The 20,949-nt window shown below is 41.0% G+C and overlaps 1 protein-coding gene across 5 annotated transcripts in view; it reads left to right on the top strand.

Moving 5' to 3' along the window:
* MYOF (myoferlin) overlaps positions 1-20,949 on the top strand; it is a 131,262-nt gene that overhangs the window by 25,052 nt on the left and 85,261 nt on the right. For all 5 annotated transcript variants that reach the window (XM_016164186.2, XM_016164189.2, XM_016164188.2 and 2 more), the window contains exons 4-5: positions 9,667-9,775; positions 12,764-12,851. In XM_016164186.2, the coding sequence (XP_016019672.2) occupies positions 9,667-9,775; positions 12,764-12,851 (197 nt within the window). The remainder of the gene's footprint in view (positions 1-9,666; positions 9,776-12,763; positions 12,852-20,949) is intronic.

Genomic DNA, 20,949 nt, shown 5'->3' with positions numbered 1-20,949 from the left:
CAGCTGTAGGATCATGAGATGAGTTTAGGTTTTGGCTCTTACCAATTGGGTGACTCTTGGCAAGTTTCTTCATCATTATAATGAAGGTTGTAATACTTGCTCAATAAATAGTAGACATAAGGGCAGATTTAATATAATTAAGGAAAAATTACCTCAGTTTCTCGAAGAATAACATAATAGCTACTATCTATTGTGGGCTTACCATGTGCCAGGTATTGTATTAAAGCCGTTATATACATAATCACATTTAATCCTCATAATGACTCTGAGACAGATTTATCCCCAATTTACAGATAAGAAAAATATGGCTCAGAGAGGTTCACCGAATTGCTTCAAGTCACCCAGCGCTTTAAGTGGAAGCACATGGATTTAACCTAATAATGTTAAAATCTTCTTACACAGAGCCCAGATTTAAACACACACACACACACATACACCCACCACCACCACCACCACCACAGTACCGAAGGCTATAGAATTAGAATTAGAAAAAGAAAAAAGACAAGTTTGGGTTGTAAAAATACTAATTTAATGGGCAAGGTTTTATTTATTTATCTATCTATCTATCTATCTATCTATCTATCTATTTATTTGAGAAAATAGAAAGACCGTGGTTTGGAATGAAATTAATTTGATGGGACAGTGTGGTAACACTCGTGAGAAATTTTCATTTCCTGGTAAGGCACACAAAAGACCTTATCTTTCAGCGTTTAGTGCTTTCATCTCTCCGAGCAATGAGACTCACTCCTGACATTGCCACATGTAAACATAGGAGTGGGGTTTGCTTAAGTGGTCCCCATGATCTTTTCTTCTCCTGGTGTGGTTGGTGAAGAGGGATGGACAGCCCACAGTTGAAACAGGTTTTCTAACTGGGGTAGCTTCTCAAGCTGTGCGAAAATCTGAACTAGAAGCAGATGTCACTGTGGAACAGGATTCTCAGTTGTGAGTTCTTTTTAGTTCCGTATTTTCGATAGAGTGGCAAAGCTTTGAAAACATCAAAACTGGTTTGGGCTGGCTGTCTCCTGCTAGAGAGGCTGAAGCCCACTGTTTGGGGAGGCCAGTTAAGTAGTTGAGGCAGTCCTGCTGGAGTCTGTTAACATCTCTTAAGTAAAGGTGGGCTGCAGCCCTAGAGAAAGACACCCAGAGACCGAAGAGAAAAGCATTTTATGACAAGAGCTGTAATTATTTTCTAATGGCACTTAGAAGACCATCTCTTAGGAGATTTGTAACCTGTAAATCATTTGTAAGATCATTAGACAATCTTCGATGATATATCAATTTATTCATTCAACAAATATTTACTAATATGTGTCAACTACTGCTTTAGGTACTGGGGGTACTCCTTCCATCCCTTTCATGGGGCTTACATCTGAGTGGAGAGAACAGATAATAAACAAATAAATCCACATATAGTATATCGGATGGCAATAAGTATGATGGAGAAAAATAAATCAGTGAAAATGGAAGAAAATGACAGAGTGGGGGGGTGTGTGTGTGCACGCATGCTGCTTTAGATAGGGTTTTTGTATAAAAAGTTGTTTTGAGGTCTGTTTTTAATGAAACATGAGACATGTGGCTTTAAAAACCTCATTCGGATTCCACTAAATTGGATTTTATTAGATAGAATTCAGCTACAGCTTGCAGTTTACTTCTGGTCTAACCCTGAAAATAAACTTTATTTCCAAACAGATTCATGGTATATAGCACTGAGGGTGGGAAAGGACTATTTGATATATAGAGAAAGGGAAAGGACTGGTTTGAAGAACTTCACACAGTGATTGTACCGGAGTGGATGTGACCAGTTACAATGGATTCTTATCTGTTTATTCACGCCCACCTACCCAGGCCCCTGCAGAGGTAAAGCCACCTTCCTGTGATTTAGGCTGCGCATGAATTCAGACCAGCTTTTCCTGTAGGTACTGGCCTACACTCACATGATTTCTTTAGATCCCTTTTTCTAGAGCGGTGTCTGAAATAATAACAAAAAGTGACTGTTAAGCATTCACCACATCATCTTTTTAATCCTCACAACTGCTGATGTAAGAAATGTCCAAACCTCTTGAGAATTTTTATAGTTTATTTGAGCCAAACTGATGACAATTGCTGGGAAGCAAAATCTCAACAGATTGAGAAAATGCTCCAGAGAATGGCAGTTTTGCAGCTTATTTTATACAGTAGATAAAAGGAGGAGACTTAAGGAGGGTTATATGAAATCCACGGGTGGTAGATTTAGGGCACAGGAGAAAGCAAAGTAGGGAAATCTCTGGGATGGGATAAAAATGAAAGAGAGAGTCGCATACCTCTTTTACTTTGGTGATTACAGGATAGTTAATAATTAACATTTACAGCACCTAGAGATGGCATGAGGAGAACAAGATGAAGTGAAGGATTGTGTGGTCTTGTGCTCTGGTGAAAAAGTTGTGTGGGGTGGGGGAGGGTCTGGAAAAGAAGATTACTCTGACATTTCAAAGGAATGTTATCTTAGATGTAAACAGACCATAAACAGAGTCACTTAAGGTGATGATTGAACTTTGTCAAGTAAGCTACAGGCCTTGGATTTGATTACCTTCCATGGCTCCATTTTAGTTAGGAACTTTCATGTTCAGACCATTCTACTTTCTGTCTCTGAGATTGTGAGGCCTGCCATGCAGGCCTCCCTGAGCTATGAGGCCGCTTTTTCGTCCACACAACAACACTATTAGGTAGGAGCTTTCATTATGCCCATTTTACAGATGAGGAAACTGAGGTTTGGAGAACCTAAACAACCTGTACAGAACTTGTAGTACAAGGATGAGTGCTCTGCTTAGCTTCATGTTCTTAATCACTATGCGATGCTGTCCTCCTTACCTCATAAGGTCTAAGTGCTGGGTGAGTGGATGGATGGATGGATGGATGGATGGACAGATGGGCAGACAGATGGGCAGATGAAAGCTGCTACCTTGATTTTAATGGATGAAGGATTAAATAGAGACAGAACCTAGGAGCTCTGCAAACTGCCTGAGCAGGCAAGCACAGATTCGCATCTTTGAGGACTAAATGAACAAAAGAATTGGGTAGGTGCAAGTGGCAAGAGAGCAGATGATAGTCATTTATTCAGTGAATAATTATTGAGCATCTTCTACATGCCAGACATTAGGCTGGTTAATGTCCCCCTCTGTAGCCACAAAGTATCTGACTGTGGCCTTGGTGCCTCAGTGCCTCAGTGACCAGGAAAGCTTTGACACAGAGGCCTGGGCTTTCACTTAGCTCCTTCCCTTGTTAAAGTGGCACTATTTGCAGCAGGAGTAGCAGAGTAGGGAAGGCCTGGCAAAAAGGGAGGTGTTGCTGACTCTGAATCCTGCAAACCTTGCCACAGCCTCCAGGCTAGGTTGGTGATTCCAGACCCTGGAAATGGAGTTTGCTAAAAGCACAGGGCCCAGCCCCACCCTGGGGGGCTGTGCATAGCTGGGTTTGGGATCCACTGTGTGGACTAGCATTTCTATTTTTCTAAAACTCTTGCTCCTTTTCGATGAATAAGACAAAGGCCTCAGAAATCTCTGACGATCCTAATGTGTAGTAAGGAGGGGAAGCCATGGGAAGGGTGCACGTGACGAGGCCTGTCGAATAGATCTTAATAGTTTTGCTTATTACTTCATTGTATTAAATAATTGGATTTCTATATCCATTTTTTCAAATATTAACCTATATTATTATATTGAATGTATTTTTGAAAAACCACACATATCCTCTTCTCCCCAGATCTGGCTTTGCCAGCTGCCTTCCCAACCCCCAGCCCTCCACCCACCTCTCCACCTTTCCCTGCCCCACTGAAACCATTGTTTCTCAAACTTCCTGGGTATAAGAATTAACTTAAAAAAAAAGTGTGACTCAGGGTCCTAGGAATCTGTAATCATTTCAGTGCTTCTGCTACAGAGAAGTTGGGGAACCACATTCTGAGGAATGGCTTATGAACTAATCCAGAGGGTGAGGGTGGGCTGGTTGGAGACTTAGGGAGAGGAGGCGGGGTTCCCACTGGCAAAGTGGATGGGAAACCTGGGAATTACACTTGGAGGGGGTTCTGCTTACCAAGGACTTCCTATAATAGGATTTGCTGCCAAGGCTGCCTCTGTCTCTCCCACCTGTGGGGTGAAGGAAATTTTGCTCTACACTTCTCGGTTCTCCCAGCTAGTCTAATAATTAAATTGATATGAGACAGATTAGCAAAAGAGAATAACCAAATTTAATTATATATGTATTTATGGGAATAACCAAATTTAATTATATATGTATTTATGGGAATCCCAAATACATGGTCGTTCAGAGACAGAAAAGGGGAAATGAGGCATATATGGTATTTTGCATTAAGGACAAAGTACAACACTTTGGGGCTTTACAGGGGAAGAAGGTCATTAAAGAATGATAAGAAAAGCAAATGTTCACTAATTAGAAGTTTGTTCTACCCTATAGCTAGGTTATAAGACATTATTTCTATTGACAACTCTTAGTATACACAAGACCTCTAATTTAAATTATTTAAGGGCGAGGTAAAACATTCTCATGAGCTCTCAGGGTCTTCATGGCCTTCGGTTCAAAATAATTTGTGTGCCAAAGTTGCACATTTTGCAGAGGCCTGTTCTGAACCCCTTCACATTGTGCAGGTTTAGACAAGTCACCGCAAGATGTGCCTCTGAGGTATGTGGATTATTTTGAGCTGAAGGCAACTGAGACCTTGCAGGCTTAAGAGGAACTTCTGTACCTCCCTGCCCCACCCCCCACTCCCTTAAATACCTAGAAGAATTTGAGAGCCCTTGACCATAATAAGAGATTATCAAAGGTAACCTTTTTTCACCTATGGATATGGCAGGGCAAACTACTACTTGCTGAACATCTGCTCTTCTTTCCACCCTGTAGTGACCTTTCTCTTCGTCGGAGGCCCCAAGGTAATTCTTAGTTGAGAATGTCATACATACTTCATTTTTAGCTTTCTGTTTCTTAACCTCTCATGTATGTGGGGTCTCTGACTCCCTTCTGTGTGTGGGGTTCCCATGTGTGCATATGTATTAAATTTGGTTATTTTCTCTTGCTGATCTCTCTCATGTGGATTTAATTATTAGGCCAGCCAGAAGAAACCTGAGGGTAGAGGAAAGTTTCTTTCTCCTTCATCACACACCCATCTGGTTAAAAACAAGGTGCATGCTTGCCTCGCCCACTTTCTGCCTTGGAGCCTGGGGAACTTGACTAAAACTAACCCAGAGGAGGGGAGAATGTGGAGAAGGGTGACAGGGCCCAGCCAGGAACACAGGTCTGGTCAGAAAGACAAGGCTCAGCTGGCTGAGAACCCAGTGCTCCGAAGGGTAGGCACATCGTAGTTCTTTCTGCTTTTTACAGGGGACCTAGGAGGAGCTTGGAGAAGTATTTGTCCCCAGCCCAGTTGGGGACTGTTATTCCTCTTCAGAGGTTGGGAAGTTGAGACGTATCTAGGGGTAGAAACTGTGCAACCTGTGATTACTTTCCAGCCTCCAACATAGCTTTCCTTTCCTCCATGGAGGCCGTTCCCAGTAAATCCTCCTCCATGTGAGCTGTATCCTGCAGCACATAACTACTCCGTATCCTTACCCTCCAGTGTTTAAGACCGCAGCCAGCAAAGCCCTTACTCATCATGGTGGCATGCGGCTGTTAACATTTGTGTCCGTGCTAACACTCTTTTTCAAACACTTTAGATTCTGCCAGTTTTAACAAGAAGGGAACAGTTGAAGAAGTTCTTAACCAGTTCTTAGCTGACTAGTTGACAGATAAACTCTTTTCTTCCCCACAATAGTAATGGCTTACTTTCAAGTAGTTGCTCCTACTGCTTAGAATTAGTTCACTGTCACATAGACACCCAACTCACAACTGTAGGGACATTCATGGACTGAAAGCAACAGGGGCAGGACTGACTTTTTCTTCATGTCAGAATACATCTGCATTTCATTAATCCCACAAGTAAAGCTGGAGAGCCAAAGGGCCTGGAGATTCTTTCACTATAAAGTTTCCTTTTGAGCTGTGGTCCATCTGTTTTAGTGGTGGGTGGAGTCCATGGGGAGACTCTTATTTTCCATGAAAATACAAGGCAAAGTCTCCCCATTACTGTCGCACTGAAACATTTTAACATATTTATAGTATTAGTAATATGAAAGGAAAAGGATTCTTGGGTTAGTGTCACCTCCTTTAAAGGAAATTGGCTTGTGGTCTGACTGAACCGTTCTTATCCCCTGTGTAGGAGGCCAAGTCATCATTCTCCAGACTCAGAGTATTTTGTATCTAGGCAACATCATAGAAAATAGGCCAGGCCAGGCTGGGCGTGCCTCAGAGTCCAACAGTGCACAGACTTCCCCATAGGGGGTGTTTTCTTCAATTTACAGTAAAAGCTCTTAGAAGTTATAACTGTTTACATTTTTCCTCAGCTCAACCTAGCTGTTAAAAATATTTGGGGGATTAAAAGTCTTTCCAGGCTTTCATCTAAACATATTATCTTTACTTCGGAAAGAAGAAATTCAAGTTTATTGTACATGACTCTCACTTCCTCACACACAAAAACATCAGGATTTTATGATAAAGTGAAGCTTAGGAAATGGGACTAAAGGTTTCTGAAAGAAGGAATTGAGATTAGACTTTATAATCGGCTTCATTTATTTTATTCCATTCCCAGTCAGTTATCTGTTACCACCCTCTCACACCCTCTTATGGGGAAAGGAAAGCAGCAGATATTGCTTGAGTCAGAATGGAACTGTAAAACCACTCAGGGCCAAGAAAAGCCAGTAGATGGCCTTTGTGTTTCAGGCAAGCCTGTTCTCTCCAGTTAGCCACAAGTCCCACCACTCCCTATTGTCTTACATGGCACTCACTGTGGTTCACATTTCTGTTATTCGCTTAACCTTTCCTCTTGACACCCTGTACAAATTTAAATTTGACTCACGTTATAGGCTAATTAAACTCTGAAGGCAGAAATTGCCTACTATTCTGGATTGTTCATCATGAACATATTCTAGAATTTTTTTCCCCCTAAATTAATGAAGAAGGACTTAAAGAGAAAAAGGTATTGAACATGAGATAGTTTTCTACATAGATATATGTAGAGAACATCACATATATAAGCCTAGTAGCAGACTTTTAGAGCTGAAAAGGGTCTGGTTATTAAAAAGTGGTTACTTATTTCAGTCCTCTCATTCGCAGATAATGAAATGGGCTCAGAGAGTTAGGCGATCTAGCCAAAGCCTCGAAGGAAGTTGGGATATGGAATTAGGGCTAGAACAGGAATCATCTAATCCAGTGGTTCTCAACTTGGGGCGATTTTGCTGACCAGGGGACAATTGGCAATGTGTAGGGATGCTAGTGGGTAGAGGCTGAGAATCAAACGTCACTAGTGCCGAGGTTGATAAATGCTGGTCCAACCCCAGGCAAGCCTTCTTCCCACTCACATTGTCCCAGCATGCTGTACTTTTTGTTTTGTTCCAAGAATTACTTATTGCTGGTAGAGTTCATCTTGACTTTAACAAAAGCAAATCAGTACTTGTTTAAACATGCAACATCATCATTTTAATCATAAAGTTAGGTTATGAATCATGGAAATGTGAGAAATAAAATCCAGTGTGTTTCCACATCTTTCAAGGCGAGGACTTCATTTAGACATTTGATGCCAGTCAGAAGACTTTGAAACCTGTAGTTTTCACATTTTGTTCTTCGTAAAACCTCAAATAGACAAACCCTTGGCTTACTGTCCTATTTTTAAAACACACTGCGGGGGGGCTGAGGGAGACATGGAAGAGATTTTGCCTGGTGCTCTAACCTTGCATGGGTGATTTATCTACTGTATCTGGTGGAAATAGAGTCATGTATAGACTCTTGTCCTCAATTTGTCAGGGGAATAAAAATTCCAATGAGGAGAAAACATACTCATGTAAAAAAAAATCTAACAAACAAAGTGAGTAAATATACTTATCTGGAAAATTACTCTGTAAAGGTCCTATCAAGTCTCAGCATTGACTGAGAGACCCAGTTTCTGTATTGACTTAAAAGGGCTGAAAATTCACCCATCCCCCTGGAGGCAGACTTTTCCTCTCCCATTGCCAACTGAATCTCCTTGTGGTATTAGAAGAGATTAGAATTCATCATGATTGTTGAGTGTATTATCTGGAGTTGTGCCCCAAAAGGTATATTCTTCCAAGAAACCATGTGCAAATGGCTCGCATCACTGGGTAACCTGGTAAAACAGGGTGGCATAGCAACGCTCTAGTCTTGTACAATATAATATTCAGTAACATTGTTAATATTGCCAAGTGACACTGGATGTATGTGTTTGGGTGCCAGGCCCCAGATCTACAGAAGTCTAAGTAGGGGAGGAGAATACAGATATAAGTCAGTTTAAAAATGATCTGCCCGAGGTTGTCATCAACTTTCACTTCCTGATTTTTTTAAAAAAATGTACTACATTTTAAATAAAATGAATGTCTCCATAAGATGAACTTCACTGATTATTATTTTTGCTGAAAACCCAAAGTTTTCTTTTATGCTCTACTATGGTTTCTTCAACCTGAGTTTTTTGATGAAAGGAATCGCTTCTATTACTTTGAAGACTTGATGCTTAGTTCGTATTTTTATGCTAATGATATTCCATACTATCATATATGCTATTTCTTAGTATAAGAAGCTGCAAATGTAGGCAAGGTATAAACAAATAACATTTTCAAATGCTCACTTTTTCTCTTTTCCTTTTTTAGTTTCCACACTGAGAACACATCCCTGGGCTCTCTTTGCTTTTTGATTGCATTTTACAAAACGAAGTTCTCCATTTCTCCCATTCTTATGTCATGCTGGGTTTATAACTAACAGTGTGTTGACTAACTCCCTGGGGATGTGTGTTCTAAAAATTTTTTTTTGGTCATTTGCCCTAACTACATAAAATGTTTTGGGTTTTATTCTTAATATATGGAGACTGATTTATTCTTTCCTTCATTCAGTAAATATCTATTAAGAAACATACCAGGTTCCAGGCACTGGGGTTAGAGTAGTAAACAAAACAGGCAAAAATTCCTGCCATTAGGGAGTGTTGCTCAGTGAGTAGAGACACTTGTGACCCTCTGTACCAGTGTTAAATGCACTCAGAGGTAGATGGGTAAGTGATAGAGGCTGAATATAATCTTTCGGTCCAGGAGAAAAGTGAATACACCCTACTTTTAAATGCTTTTTCAGAGTATATGGGGTAGCAAGTTGATCCCATCAGTAAACTAACAACCTATTTACACTTTAAGGTCTACTTGGGAGAACTATTTACAGTGGACAATGTTTTATGGGTTCTTTTAAATTTCCAAAACAGCAGAATATCTGAATTTTGTCCTGCTTTTCTCTCTTCCTGGATTCTGGGGGACTATAGTCAGTCTTTGCCTTTCATCTATCAATCTCATTTATGACTTGCAATTTCATTGGTGACATAGTTTGACTCTTGAAATGACTACTTGTTATGGAGAAGTGATGGCTGATATGTAATGTTGACTGCCAAAATGCCCTACGAGGGTGAGAGCAAAATGGCTCACATCTTATGAGTGATTTTAATGATAACGGATGAACAGGAAGGGAATTGAGAGGGCCTATGAGTAAATGTAAGCATGCCTCTTACCTAGGTTACTGTGCACTTTCTCTTTTCCACTGCAGATTAATTGGCACGGCCACTGTATCCCTGAAGGACCTGATCGGTGACCAGAGCAGATCACTGCCGTACAGACTGATCTCCCTGCTAAATGAAAGGGGGCAAGAGACTGGGGTGAGCAGTTTCCCTCTTGCTGAATGGCTTTAAAGTGAGATGATTAAGCAAAAGTTTATTGAGAGAAGAGTGAAATTATAATTAGCTCACTGCGTTTTGAGATAAACTGGCTCATTTGCAGATGATATGGCCTTATCTTACACTCTCAATCACAGAACTAGAAAATTAGATAAATTTGATTTTCTAAAACAGAATACCATTAAGTAAGTGGGTCCCTTTCTCAATACAGATCTGAGCATATTCACTTGGGTATTAACATTCGTGTAAGAGCATAGCTCTGTATATCAGGTATTCTTTGAAACATTCTATAGAAGATAAGGCATTAGTGTTACCTTGGAATATCAAGATGTTAATAGCATAACTTTTACTATTTCATTAGCAGCTAAATATTTTCTTTTTTGAATAAAAATTATTAAGGGTGACACTAATAAAATCAAGTAAGTTTCAAGTTTACAATTCAACAGTATATCATATATATATTGCATTGTGTGTTCACTGCCCAAAGTTTGATTTCCTTCCGTCACCAAATATTTGACCTCTTTTACCCCTGTCCACTTCTCCATCCCTTCCTTCCCTCTGGGAACCTCCAATCCCCTGTTAGTGTCCATGAGTCTCTGTTTGTCCTGTTTGCTTGTTGCTTTCAGTTTTATATCCTGCAAATGAGTGAAATCATGCAGTTTTCAACTTTTTCTATCCGACTTATTTCACTTAGCATGATTATCTCAAGATCCATCCATGTTGTTGCAAGTGGCAGTATTTTATCTTTTCTTATGGCTGAGTAATATTCCATCATATACATGTACCACAGCTTCTTTATCCAATCATCTATTGTAGGATGCTTTGGTTATTTCCATGTTCTGGCCACTGTGAATAATTCAGTGGCTGCATGTTTTCTGATCACAGCCTCTCTAAATAAGTATATATTGATATTGTCTGATATGAGACTAGAATTCTCTTTCTCAAGTGCACTTTAAAAGAACATTGACTCAAGTAGCACAGCTCTCAGATTTCATGATTACTAATGAGTGCTTATAAAGCTACCATGCTTACACTATTAACCTCTAACACCTTCATTTTGCAATCAGTTCGTTTTGCTTGGGAGCCTGGGCAAAAGGAGGAAATTTTATACTAAAAGAGGCTATTCCTTCCAATAGGCAAGAATACAGGTTAGGTTTCTCAATGTCCATTAGGAATGTCAATTTTGCTGGTCTAGTCTCCAAAACATATGGATTTCCTGTGAATCAAGATTCTAACCATAAAACCTAAATTCAGAGTGTCGGTTATCATCTACCTATCCAAAACCTGACTGAGAGACGTGATACTTAGGAAAGATGGTACAAGTCAGTAATATATGCATTTTTTAAGCATAGAAGAAAGCACAGGTAGAACTTGGAATGGTAGAACTATGGTGATTGACTGAAGTAAGGAAGATTAAGGGCCTCAAGTCCTGCCCCATCCCCAACCCCAGCATCCTCCTTATCCTTCTTTGGGGTCCCTGGAGCAGCTCTGGGAGTCCTCAGGTTATAAGCATCCACTGGTCCATAGATTGAGACATTCGTGGACTCTTCTAGGTTTTGCAAGTTTGATTCTTCAATTAAGTAGAGCAGCTGAGCCCCTCAGTGCTCCCTGTATTTGGTCTTCCTGCTGAGCCTGGGTCTTTAGCATGAGATGCTGCTCCTGTGATTCTTTATTTGCCATGAAACCGCTGCTGAGGGCATCATTTATTACCCTGTTTAGTGTCTCCCAGATCATAGTTTCTAAGCTGGCCACAGAATGTGCTGATCCAGAAGGGAGTATCACTGATGAGAAGACAGAAGGAAAAAAACAGAGAGAGAAAAAAAAGAGAGAGAGAGAGAGAGAGAGAGAGAGAGAGAGAGAGAGAGAGAGAGAGGGAGAATTATCAAATATACCAAAAGTAGGAAATGAAAGCACGAGATCCCCTTTTAAATGTGAATTTCAGGTAAATAATGAAGAAATTTTTAGTCTAAGTATGTCCTAAATATTTTGTCTCCATTTTAACTGGTAACCTGTGTGTGTGTGTGTGTGTGTGTGTGTGTGTGTGTTCCTTATTTGCAAAGAAAACCCTTTATTTTGAGGTTTGTACTTCATTTTTCCTGTTAAAATTCATTTCTTTATGGTAGATAGTAGTTGTGGACATGTGTTTTCATCCCAATGTTGACTATCCCTAGCAAATTTTTAAAAATTTTGTAGGTTCATGAAATATAAAAGTATGGGAAACTCTGCCCTAAAATAATGCTCCATGTGAGAAATTTATCGCATATTATAAAAGTGAGAATAACTTTATCTCCAACAAGGAACTCGCATGTTTCTTCCTTTTGATCATGAGAGTTACATAACATTTTCAGTTCTTTTTCTTGCCTTGGCTCCTAGCCACCTTGGGGTTACATTTTATGCAAGAGGTAATTATCCTAAACTTCATGATTTGAATATATTTCCTCTTTAATCAGACTTGATTCCCTTTTTTTATCCTATTTTATGAATCACATAGTTATATAATTTTTTTGTTAGTCTCTTAAAGATTTTTTTAGAGAGATGTGTGAAAATAAATTTCAGCAATTAATAAAGAAGTCAATGAGCAAACACAAATAATGTCATCATTTAAAAGGAGCCCCTGTGACTGGAATTCTGTGATCAGAAGCCAACTCCAGTCTAGGATGGAGGCCAATTACAAGTTCATGCTTGTCCGTCACAACTTTCCTCCAATTTATGAGGTTGCCCTTTAGCTATGGTACACTTGGCAACCTGTGACAGGTAACTCCTTTCCCAGGCTTTCCCACTCCACCTGGGCTCACATGTGGGAAGATAGACACAGTGGAGCGTATGTCATCCTTCCCTTTCTCTTCTCACTTTCCCATCCCCTGCACACCCCTTCTAGAACTTTCTATCTTGCTGATTTGGTTAGCATTGAGCCCATAGCATTCCAATGCCCTACACCAATTCTGTCTGCAATTCATTATTTCTACCCAGGCCACCATTGACTTGGTGATCGGCTATGATCCACCTTCAACGCCGCATCCAAATGATCTGAGTGGGACCAGTGTGTCAGGTGTGGGAGGTAAGCTGAACATTCTGGAGACCCTGCCAACCCCAGGGGGAATCTGACAACACACAGGAGTCTCCAGAGAAGCCTTCTTTGTCATTACACTGTCTATAGCTCCTGCCCACCTAGATAGGACCCCGTGAGGCAGGTGGAGCGGCCCTGAATCAGGACATTACAACTATTTGCAAAATGCCCTTCAAGCGAAAGGAGAAAGGCGAGACAGCCCCTTACTGACCAGCCTCACAGTGATCTATTCAGCACACACAGACTCCAGCAGAAGGTCCCTAGCAAAGTTTGACTTTGGGTTTGCACCTTCCACTCCATACAGTGTGTTCTGGTTGTGAGGCTCCAGGGTTGGCCTCTACTCTTATGTGCCACTTTACCTCTAAATGTGGGATCACCATGCTGTACTCTCAGTCTTCTGGTCAGTGCCCTTGTGTTGGAGCCTCTTTCTTTCACTCCCTTGACCTTGATCCCCTTCCAGCCTCCAGCAACCAGCCCCTCCGGTCCTTTAAGCAATTGAAATTTTGCATAACCCACCTTACTCTCCTTGTTCTCTGACTTGTCGGTCATTCAGGGCCATCAGGTGCTGCTCAGGGTAGGAATGGGGCTGGGAGCTCAAGGGTGGCCTTTGGGCTACAAGTGGACAGAAGTCCACAACAATCAGGCCTTTCACTCGGCGGAGTTCGACCTCTCTTAGCATCTTTCTAGGGAGATGCAATGTTAAAAATGTCTCTGTCCCTTCCTCTGCCCTGAGATGTGTCACCAAACACCCCCGTGTGTCCCCAGCCTTGGCACATGCCCCAGGAAGGGAGGAGCTTCTTGTCCCAACACCCTCACCTGCACCCTTGAAATTCTTTTTCCTGAAATTCTTTTTCCTGTTCTGGCACTCATTCCTGCCAGGGTTGGCTTCCCAGGTCCTGTTTTCTCTTTGTTTCTGTTGGTTCTGGACTCAGCAATCTGGCCCCCTGAGCGGTCTGCTCGGATCCACAGCAGCACCTCCCTTCCTGCCCTGTGGTGTCTCTGCCCCGTTCCTGCCTGACTTCTGGTCTCGCCTCAGCCTGACCCCAGCCACTGCCCTGCCCGCCCGCACTCCACAGACGGCCAAGTATGCAGGTTTTGACCCTTTTTTTGACTAAGTGGTTGTGAGCATCCAACATGGCTCAGCTGGCCGCTTCTTCTTTGGGGACAGTTGGGACTGACAGAGCCAGCACATCAGCAACACACTCTGCAGCCACCCGCCGTTCAGCACCATGGCTGCTCTTGGGTCCTCAGACACTCTCTGTCCCCCAGAGCCTTGCAGCGGCTCCCTTTCGCTGTCACAGCAGTGGTGACAACTGAAATAAGACCCAGAGCTTTTGGGTCAGACTGGCCCAGGTTGGATTGTGTGTCTATGGTTATTTAACCATGCGACCTTGAATAAGTTGCTTAACCTCTCTGAGTCTCAGCTTTCTTTACTATAATGTGGGGATAGTAGTAGCACTCACATTGTAAAATTGTTACAAAGATTAAATGAAATAATGAATATAATGCACTTATCCCAGTGCTTGGCATACAGTAAGTGCTACTAATAGTAGGCATTATTATTATTATTGTTGTTAATGTTATTGCTATTATTACTGAAACAGTTACAGATGGATTACAGTCATGAGGTCAGTTGGGTGGCATACTGCATGAACTTTTAAATTGCTTCCTCTAGAAAGCAGAGCTATTAGAAAAGGATAATCTGGTTTGGTTCAGAGTCATGTTGAGATGACTAAATGCTTTCTTTTTAAATATCTTAAAAAATAAACAAAACAAAAAGATTGTGTCCCAGTAGACCAGAAAGACTTTGAAAATAAGCAATTTACTAAGTTTTTAGGAGTGTAGTGGGAGGACTTTTTCCTTAAGATGGACCCATGCAAGCCCAAACTCAGAAAACATGCATTTTCCCTGGAACAGAGCCTGCTTCTTTAGAGATGAGAAAAGCACCAACTCTTGAACTTTTAAACCCACTGGGGAGAAAATCCTTGCCATTTAGGCTCCCTTTGCCTGAGCCTCTTCTCCTCACTTCCTGGATTGTCTTGGCAGCACTATGGCTCAGGCAGGCTTGGGGACTGAGAGTCCCATCCTCTTAGGAAGCTGACTCCTAGCGGGCTTTGTGATGGCAGTTGGCCAAGGTCTTTCTTAGAAGTTCTTTAGAATCCTTGATGCTCCTGGATGGAGACAGGAAATGAACCAGCACTTGGGTCCCTTTTGTTTGGATTTCAAAGATGTTACCCAGTGCTGGCCTCTGAATGAGCTGTGTCCAAAGGGCAGTTTTATTTTTAAGTTTGAAATGACAAAGTAAAATTTCTTTATTTAAAAAACGAACAGGGTTCTTTGATCTGGAAGTGTTATTTTGCTCTGTAAAATTAATATTCATCAAGGCTGGGTCAAGAGTGGCAGTCCGAATGCTGGCTGCATAGTGCGGCTGAAAAAAACTTGGCATTAAAAAAATCAATATCCTAGATTATCTGGATATTTCAAGGGAAAACTTTTTTTTTTTGTCGTAATGTAACAATTCGATTAAATTAATCAAAGATATCTTTGAATTTATACTACAATTCCATGCTAGGGAACACACACACACACACACACACACACACACACACACACTGTCTTAAGAGATGGTAAAAACACAAAAATGAGACAGAAATAACAGGAAGACAGCCACACCTTCTGCCATCATACACCTTAATGACATAAACATGAACCTGGACCAGAATTTGTTTTTTTCCCCTCTTCTCTTGAATTGACTTTTAAGAAAAGCAAACAAAAAGACTTTCACCATTCTATATTAAAGTAATAAGTGTGCTTCCTCTCATTTATATAGATCTCAAATTTTAAAAATTTGAGATTATCGATTTTTTTTTTAGTACAAAAGCAACACCTCCTTATAACAATGTGAATGTCACAGAAATATAAGACACAGAAATTTCAACTCTCTCAGTCTCATCTTTCTCAGATAACCAACAATCAAGAGTATTAATATTGATTTTAAATGTTACTATCCACATAGTGGGTCCTGCAAAGAAATTTGAAGATTTTCAGAAAAATTTTCCCCTGCAAATTGAAGAAACTAATACAACTGTGGGTCACAGGAATTGAATACCTGAGGGGTTCGTGTGAGTTTCTTTTAAGATTTTTTTTTTAGACAAGTTTTAGGTTTACCACAACATTGAGAGAAAGGTACAGAGATTTCCCATATACTGCCTCTGTCCACTCCATGCATAGTCTCCCCAGTCATCAACATCACTCACTGGAATGGTACACTTTTTAATGAAGGACGAACCTACTTTGACACATCATAATCTCTATAGTTTTATGGGTTTGGGCAAGTATATAATGGCATTTATTCAAAACCATAATATAATACATGGTATTTTCACTGCCCTAAAGAACCTCTGTGCTTTGCATATTCATCTTCCCCGACTCCCAACCTTTGGTAACCACTGATCTTTTTATTGTCTCCATAGTTTTTCCTTTTCTAGGCTGCCCTAGAGTTGGAAGCACCTCTTTTAAAATTGGCTTCTCTCACTTAGTAATATGCATTTGAGAGTTCTCCATGTCTTTCCATGGCTTGATAGCTTATTTTTTAAGTGCTGAATAATATTCTATCATCTGGATGTACTACAGTTTATCGATTCCCCTATTAAAGGACATTTTGGTTGCTTCCAAATTTAGCAATCATGTGCTGTATTCTTGTATGTTTATTTTATGAGCATACATTTTCAACTCCTTTGGGAAAATACCAAGGAGGGTGATTGCTTCGTTGTATGCTAAGAATATGTTTAATTTTGTAAGAAATTGCCAAACTGTCTTTAAAAGTATCTCTACCATTTTGCATTCCCACCAGCAATGAATGAGAGTTCCTATTGCTCCACATCCTCACCAGCGTTTCGTGTTGTCAGTGTTCCAGATTTTGGCTATTCCAGTAAGAATGTAGTGGTAGATCACTGTTGTTTTTATTTGCATTTTCCTGATGACATGTTGTGTGGAACATCTTTTCATATGCTTATTTGCCATCTGTGTAGATTCTTTGGTAAAGTGTCTGTTAAAGTCTTTTGTCCATTTTTAAAATCAGATTGTTTTCTTGTTGAGTTTTAAGAGTTCTTCGTATTTTTCAAATTATAGTCCTTTCTTCTATGTGTCTTTTGCAAATATTTTCTTCCAGTCTATGACTTGTTTTCTACTTTTGTTTTTTTGACATTGCCTTTGCACAGTAGGAATTTTTAATTGTAATGAAGTCCAGCTTATCGATTACGAATTGTATTTCCTGTGTCCTGTCTAAGGGGTTCATTTTTAAGGAATGCTTCACTAGAACACTTATACCATGATGATAGAGATTACAGATGCTGGTGCATCGATGTCTTGAGTAAAAGTGTGTAGTGTCAAAGGTATCCCTTTCATTGACTTTCCTCTGAGACTGTTCCTTTGACAGAAGGATGGGCTGACCCAGACTACAGGTTTGACCTTCTGAAAACCTGTTACTTTGCCAATTTCATTCACCAAATGTCAGCCTATATTCCCATGCCCAGAATCAAGTATTTTTAAATCTCATATTTATTTTTAAAGCACCATCTGTTAAAATTTGTGCTTTGTCCAACCATTGAAATGCAAAAATTCATGCCTAGCCAGACTTGGTGCTTCAAATTGATTTCATTCCACAAACACCAAAGTCTCTTTGCTTGAAAGTAAATTTGAGCCAGTTCAGAACGCATTTACTGACACCTGTTTTGGGAGCATACAGATGTATGTTTGCCACCAATGAGCTTGCATTTCAGTAGAAAGTTAAGATATAAACATGAATAATTATAGGTCAGAGCTGAATATAATAAATTCCTGAAGAGAAGACTAAGCAAATTATTACATGGGAAACAATTTCTTAGAGAAAGTACTTTTCCAGCTATCTGTTTCAACTATGTATTCTTAGTGACTAGTGCAATGCTTAGAAAGGGTCCAATTTATGCCTGTCGATTGAGTAAATGACTGAGTGAATAATGGATGGCTGATAGATATGGTTTAACTTTTTTTTTCAAGGTCATTGTGGCGAACACTCATGAATAGATGAAAGTGACCAATTCATTCAGAGGTGTAATAAAAAAGAAGCATGTTCCTAAAGGCTGGGAACCAGGCTCGGATATTTGTCTCTGATGGATAGCCCTGAGGATCCATGGAACATTTTCTGAACAGGGACTGACTTGGTCAGAACTGAACTGGAAAATGATTAATGTGCTAGAAGGTTGTCCCAGGCACTATTTACAGAATTGGACCTCTAATTGATTTTGTCCTGCGAACTGATGGTATTAGGCCATTTTTTTTTTTCTAGGATATTTAAGAAAATCAAAGTGATCATAATAGACAAGTGGTTCTTAAATTTTAGACACAGCAAAAACATCCAGAGAGATATTTAAACGTGCAGGTTGCTGGCACCTACCTCCAGAGAGTCTAATTTAGCTGGTCTAAAGGGGAACCTCTACCTCCTCCAATCTGTATGGATAATAGGAACTTCTAGGAGAGTCTGATGAAGGCAGATTTTGGAGCTCATTGGAGAAGTCCTGGAGTTGAATGTTTTACCTGGTTAATGTTATCTTGCCCAGACTCAGATGAAGCTCTTTGAACAATATTTCCTAGACTGGCTCACAACCCATGTTTGGTTAGAGGCTCTTCCTGGTACCTTTGTTCTGACCTTTGATTTGGAACCATTCCAGAACATTCTTAGGTTGTACATAGTGCTATTTACCCAAGAATCGAGGTGGAGGGTGCAGACATTTATTTATATATGTCTACCAAAACAATTATTATTCAGCATTCCAGCTGAAATCATGTTATCTCCAAAATGTTTTCGAGCTTAGAAACTTTTTCTCTCCTAATCTGTACAATTTGTACTTTTTAACTTACACTAATGATATTATACCAGCCCTTTGTTCTGATTTTGCCATGACCTTTGGCCCAAGGTAATTAAATTCTGCCTTCACCAGTACCACTACTTAATAAGACTTCATTATGAGAAGTAAAATCAATATCACGGGCAGAGGTTGGCATTCTAAGACTTTAAAAAAATGAGTGGGAAGAGTGTTTGGATAAAGGGGATTGCTGACCAGGGTGGGGCGGGGCTTGTGGGGGAGCATCTGTATTCCAGGCCAGGAGGAAGTCCTTGGTGACAGGACAAGGTCCCTCTTCCTCAGACATTGCTAGGAATTGCCATCATTGAGAAGTTCTAACAGGACATTCCTCTGGTTAGATGCAGGAGGAATGGCCTGCAGATCTGGTGACATCTGAGTGATTAATAGCCCACTCTTTTTTGCTTAATAGGGAGAAAAAGTGTTAGACGAGGAGACTGTGGAAGCCTGGAAGAAGGAAAGAGCTTAATACCCATTGGGGAAAGGCACCGCTGGGCATGTCAAGGGCAAACTCAACTGTAACATAAGGCATCCTAGGGCTGCCAAGTCTTAGCACTGGATGGGCAAATAGTAGCCGTGTGGGGAAGTGTCATTGTCACAAGTGACTGCACACAGGGGTGGTTGGCAGGAATATTGCCATTGAGCTACTGAAAAGAGGCCAACAGTACATCTCAGGGATTATGAAAACTTGTTTTGTTAAGTTGCTGGAGTTGTGACAGACAGCCATTCCTAAGTGTTCATTAAAGCATTACTTGTAATCAAGTGTGGGTCACATAGAGAGTTACTGACATTGGGAAAGAATACAGGTCAGTGACTGCGTGACACGGTGATTGTTGGGGGGACAGGAGGCATTCATACAGAGGGATTGTGAAGCGCTTATCACAGCTGGAACAGGACAGTAAAGAAGAGCAGAAAAATGGAGCAGTAACTGTAGGGGCACTGTGGAAGGATTGGTCTCAGCTCACGGAGCTTAGGCAGTTCAGTGACTGACTATAGGACGGGAAACAGACAACACATGCAGGTAAGAGAGTTGATTTGGAGTTGGGAGGATGTGGACGTTCTCTTCTGACTGCCTGTTTCCTAATAGGAAGTAAGGTCATTAACTGATGATAAGGCTGTTTGAAGTTTTCAAGGTGCAAAATAGGTACAAGCTCAGAATACCTGGGCAGTCCTGTGAGTCCACTTACGGTGTGTCATCGTGAAATTGAAGCGAGACTAGTCAGTAAGGTAGCTTGTTCTTCTCAGGCGATTTCAGCTGCCGAGGTGAATGGGTGGAGGAAGTGGAGGGGTGAATGAACCAGGTGAGTACAAAAAAGTGAGCGAAGGATGGGATTGAGGGGCACGTAGGGGAGCGATTGCAGTGTTAGATCACAGAATTTAACACAGGTTAGGAGAAAAGCTAGCACATGAAGGAAGTGGGGGGCAGAGGAAGTGAAATGGTCACTAGATTGGAGTTGCCTGTGTGGCTACAGACTGGAGTAACAGAACAAACTAAAAAGATACAAACGAAGTCCTCTGTAGTGGGTCGAATAGTGTCCCCTCGCAAAACTCGTGTCTACACGGAACCTCAGAAAGTGACCTTATTTGGAAATAGGGTCTTTGCAGATGTGATTCGTTAGGATGAAGTCATACTGATGTAGGGAGGGCCCTAAACCCAGTGGCTGGGGTCCTTATGAGAAGAGACGAGGACACACTGGCACACAGGGAAGGAGCCCCTGTGACAGTGGAGGCAGAGATTGGAATGATACGGCCACAAGCCAAGGAACACTACAGAGTTCCAGGAGCCGCCAGCTTAGTAAAAAGCAAGGAAGGATTTTCCCTGAGGGACTTCAGAAGGATTATGGCTCGGCTGACCCCTTGATTTTGGATTCTGAGGGGCTGAAACTATCGGAGAATACGTTTCTAGTGTTTTAAACCACTTAGGTTGAGGTACTTTGTTACAGTAGTCCTAGGAAGCAAAAACAACCAGCAACTTCCTATTCAGTCAGTAGTTCTCAACTTAATGTTACCCGCTGTGGTCATGAAAGAGTCAAATGGCTGTGGTTCAGGTACATGCCTGGGTCTCATTAACAGGACATGCTGGCACAGCCACCAACGTGTTGGGAATGAAACCGCCTGTGCAGAAGGGTGTGTCCGGTGGTGCCTTAAGGGCTCCCTCATTCTTTGTGGAACACTAAGGGGAGCATTGT

This window comes from Rousettus aegyptiacus, unplaced genomic scaffold, assembly GCF_014176215.1.
Source record: "Rousettus aegyptiacus isolate mRouAeg1 unplaced genomic scaffold, mRouAeg1.p scaffold_m13_p_6, whole genome shotgun sequence".
NCBI classification, from domain to species: Eukaryota; Metazoa; Chordata; class Mammalia; order Chiroptera; family Pteropodidae; genus Rousettus; species Rousettus aegyptiacus.
Note: the sequence above shows the minus strand (reverse complement) of the source record. Positions and strands in the feature narration are given on the sequence as shown.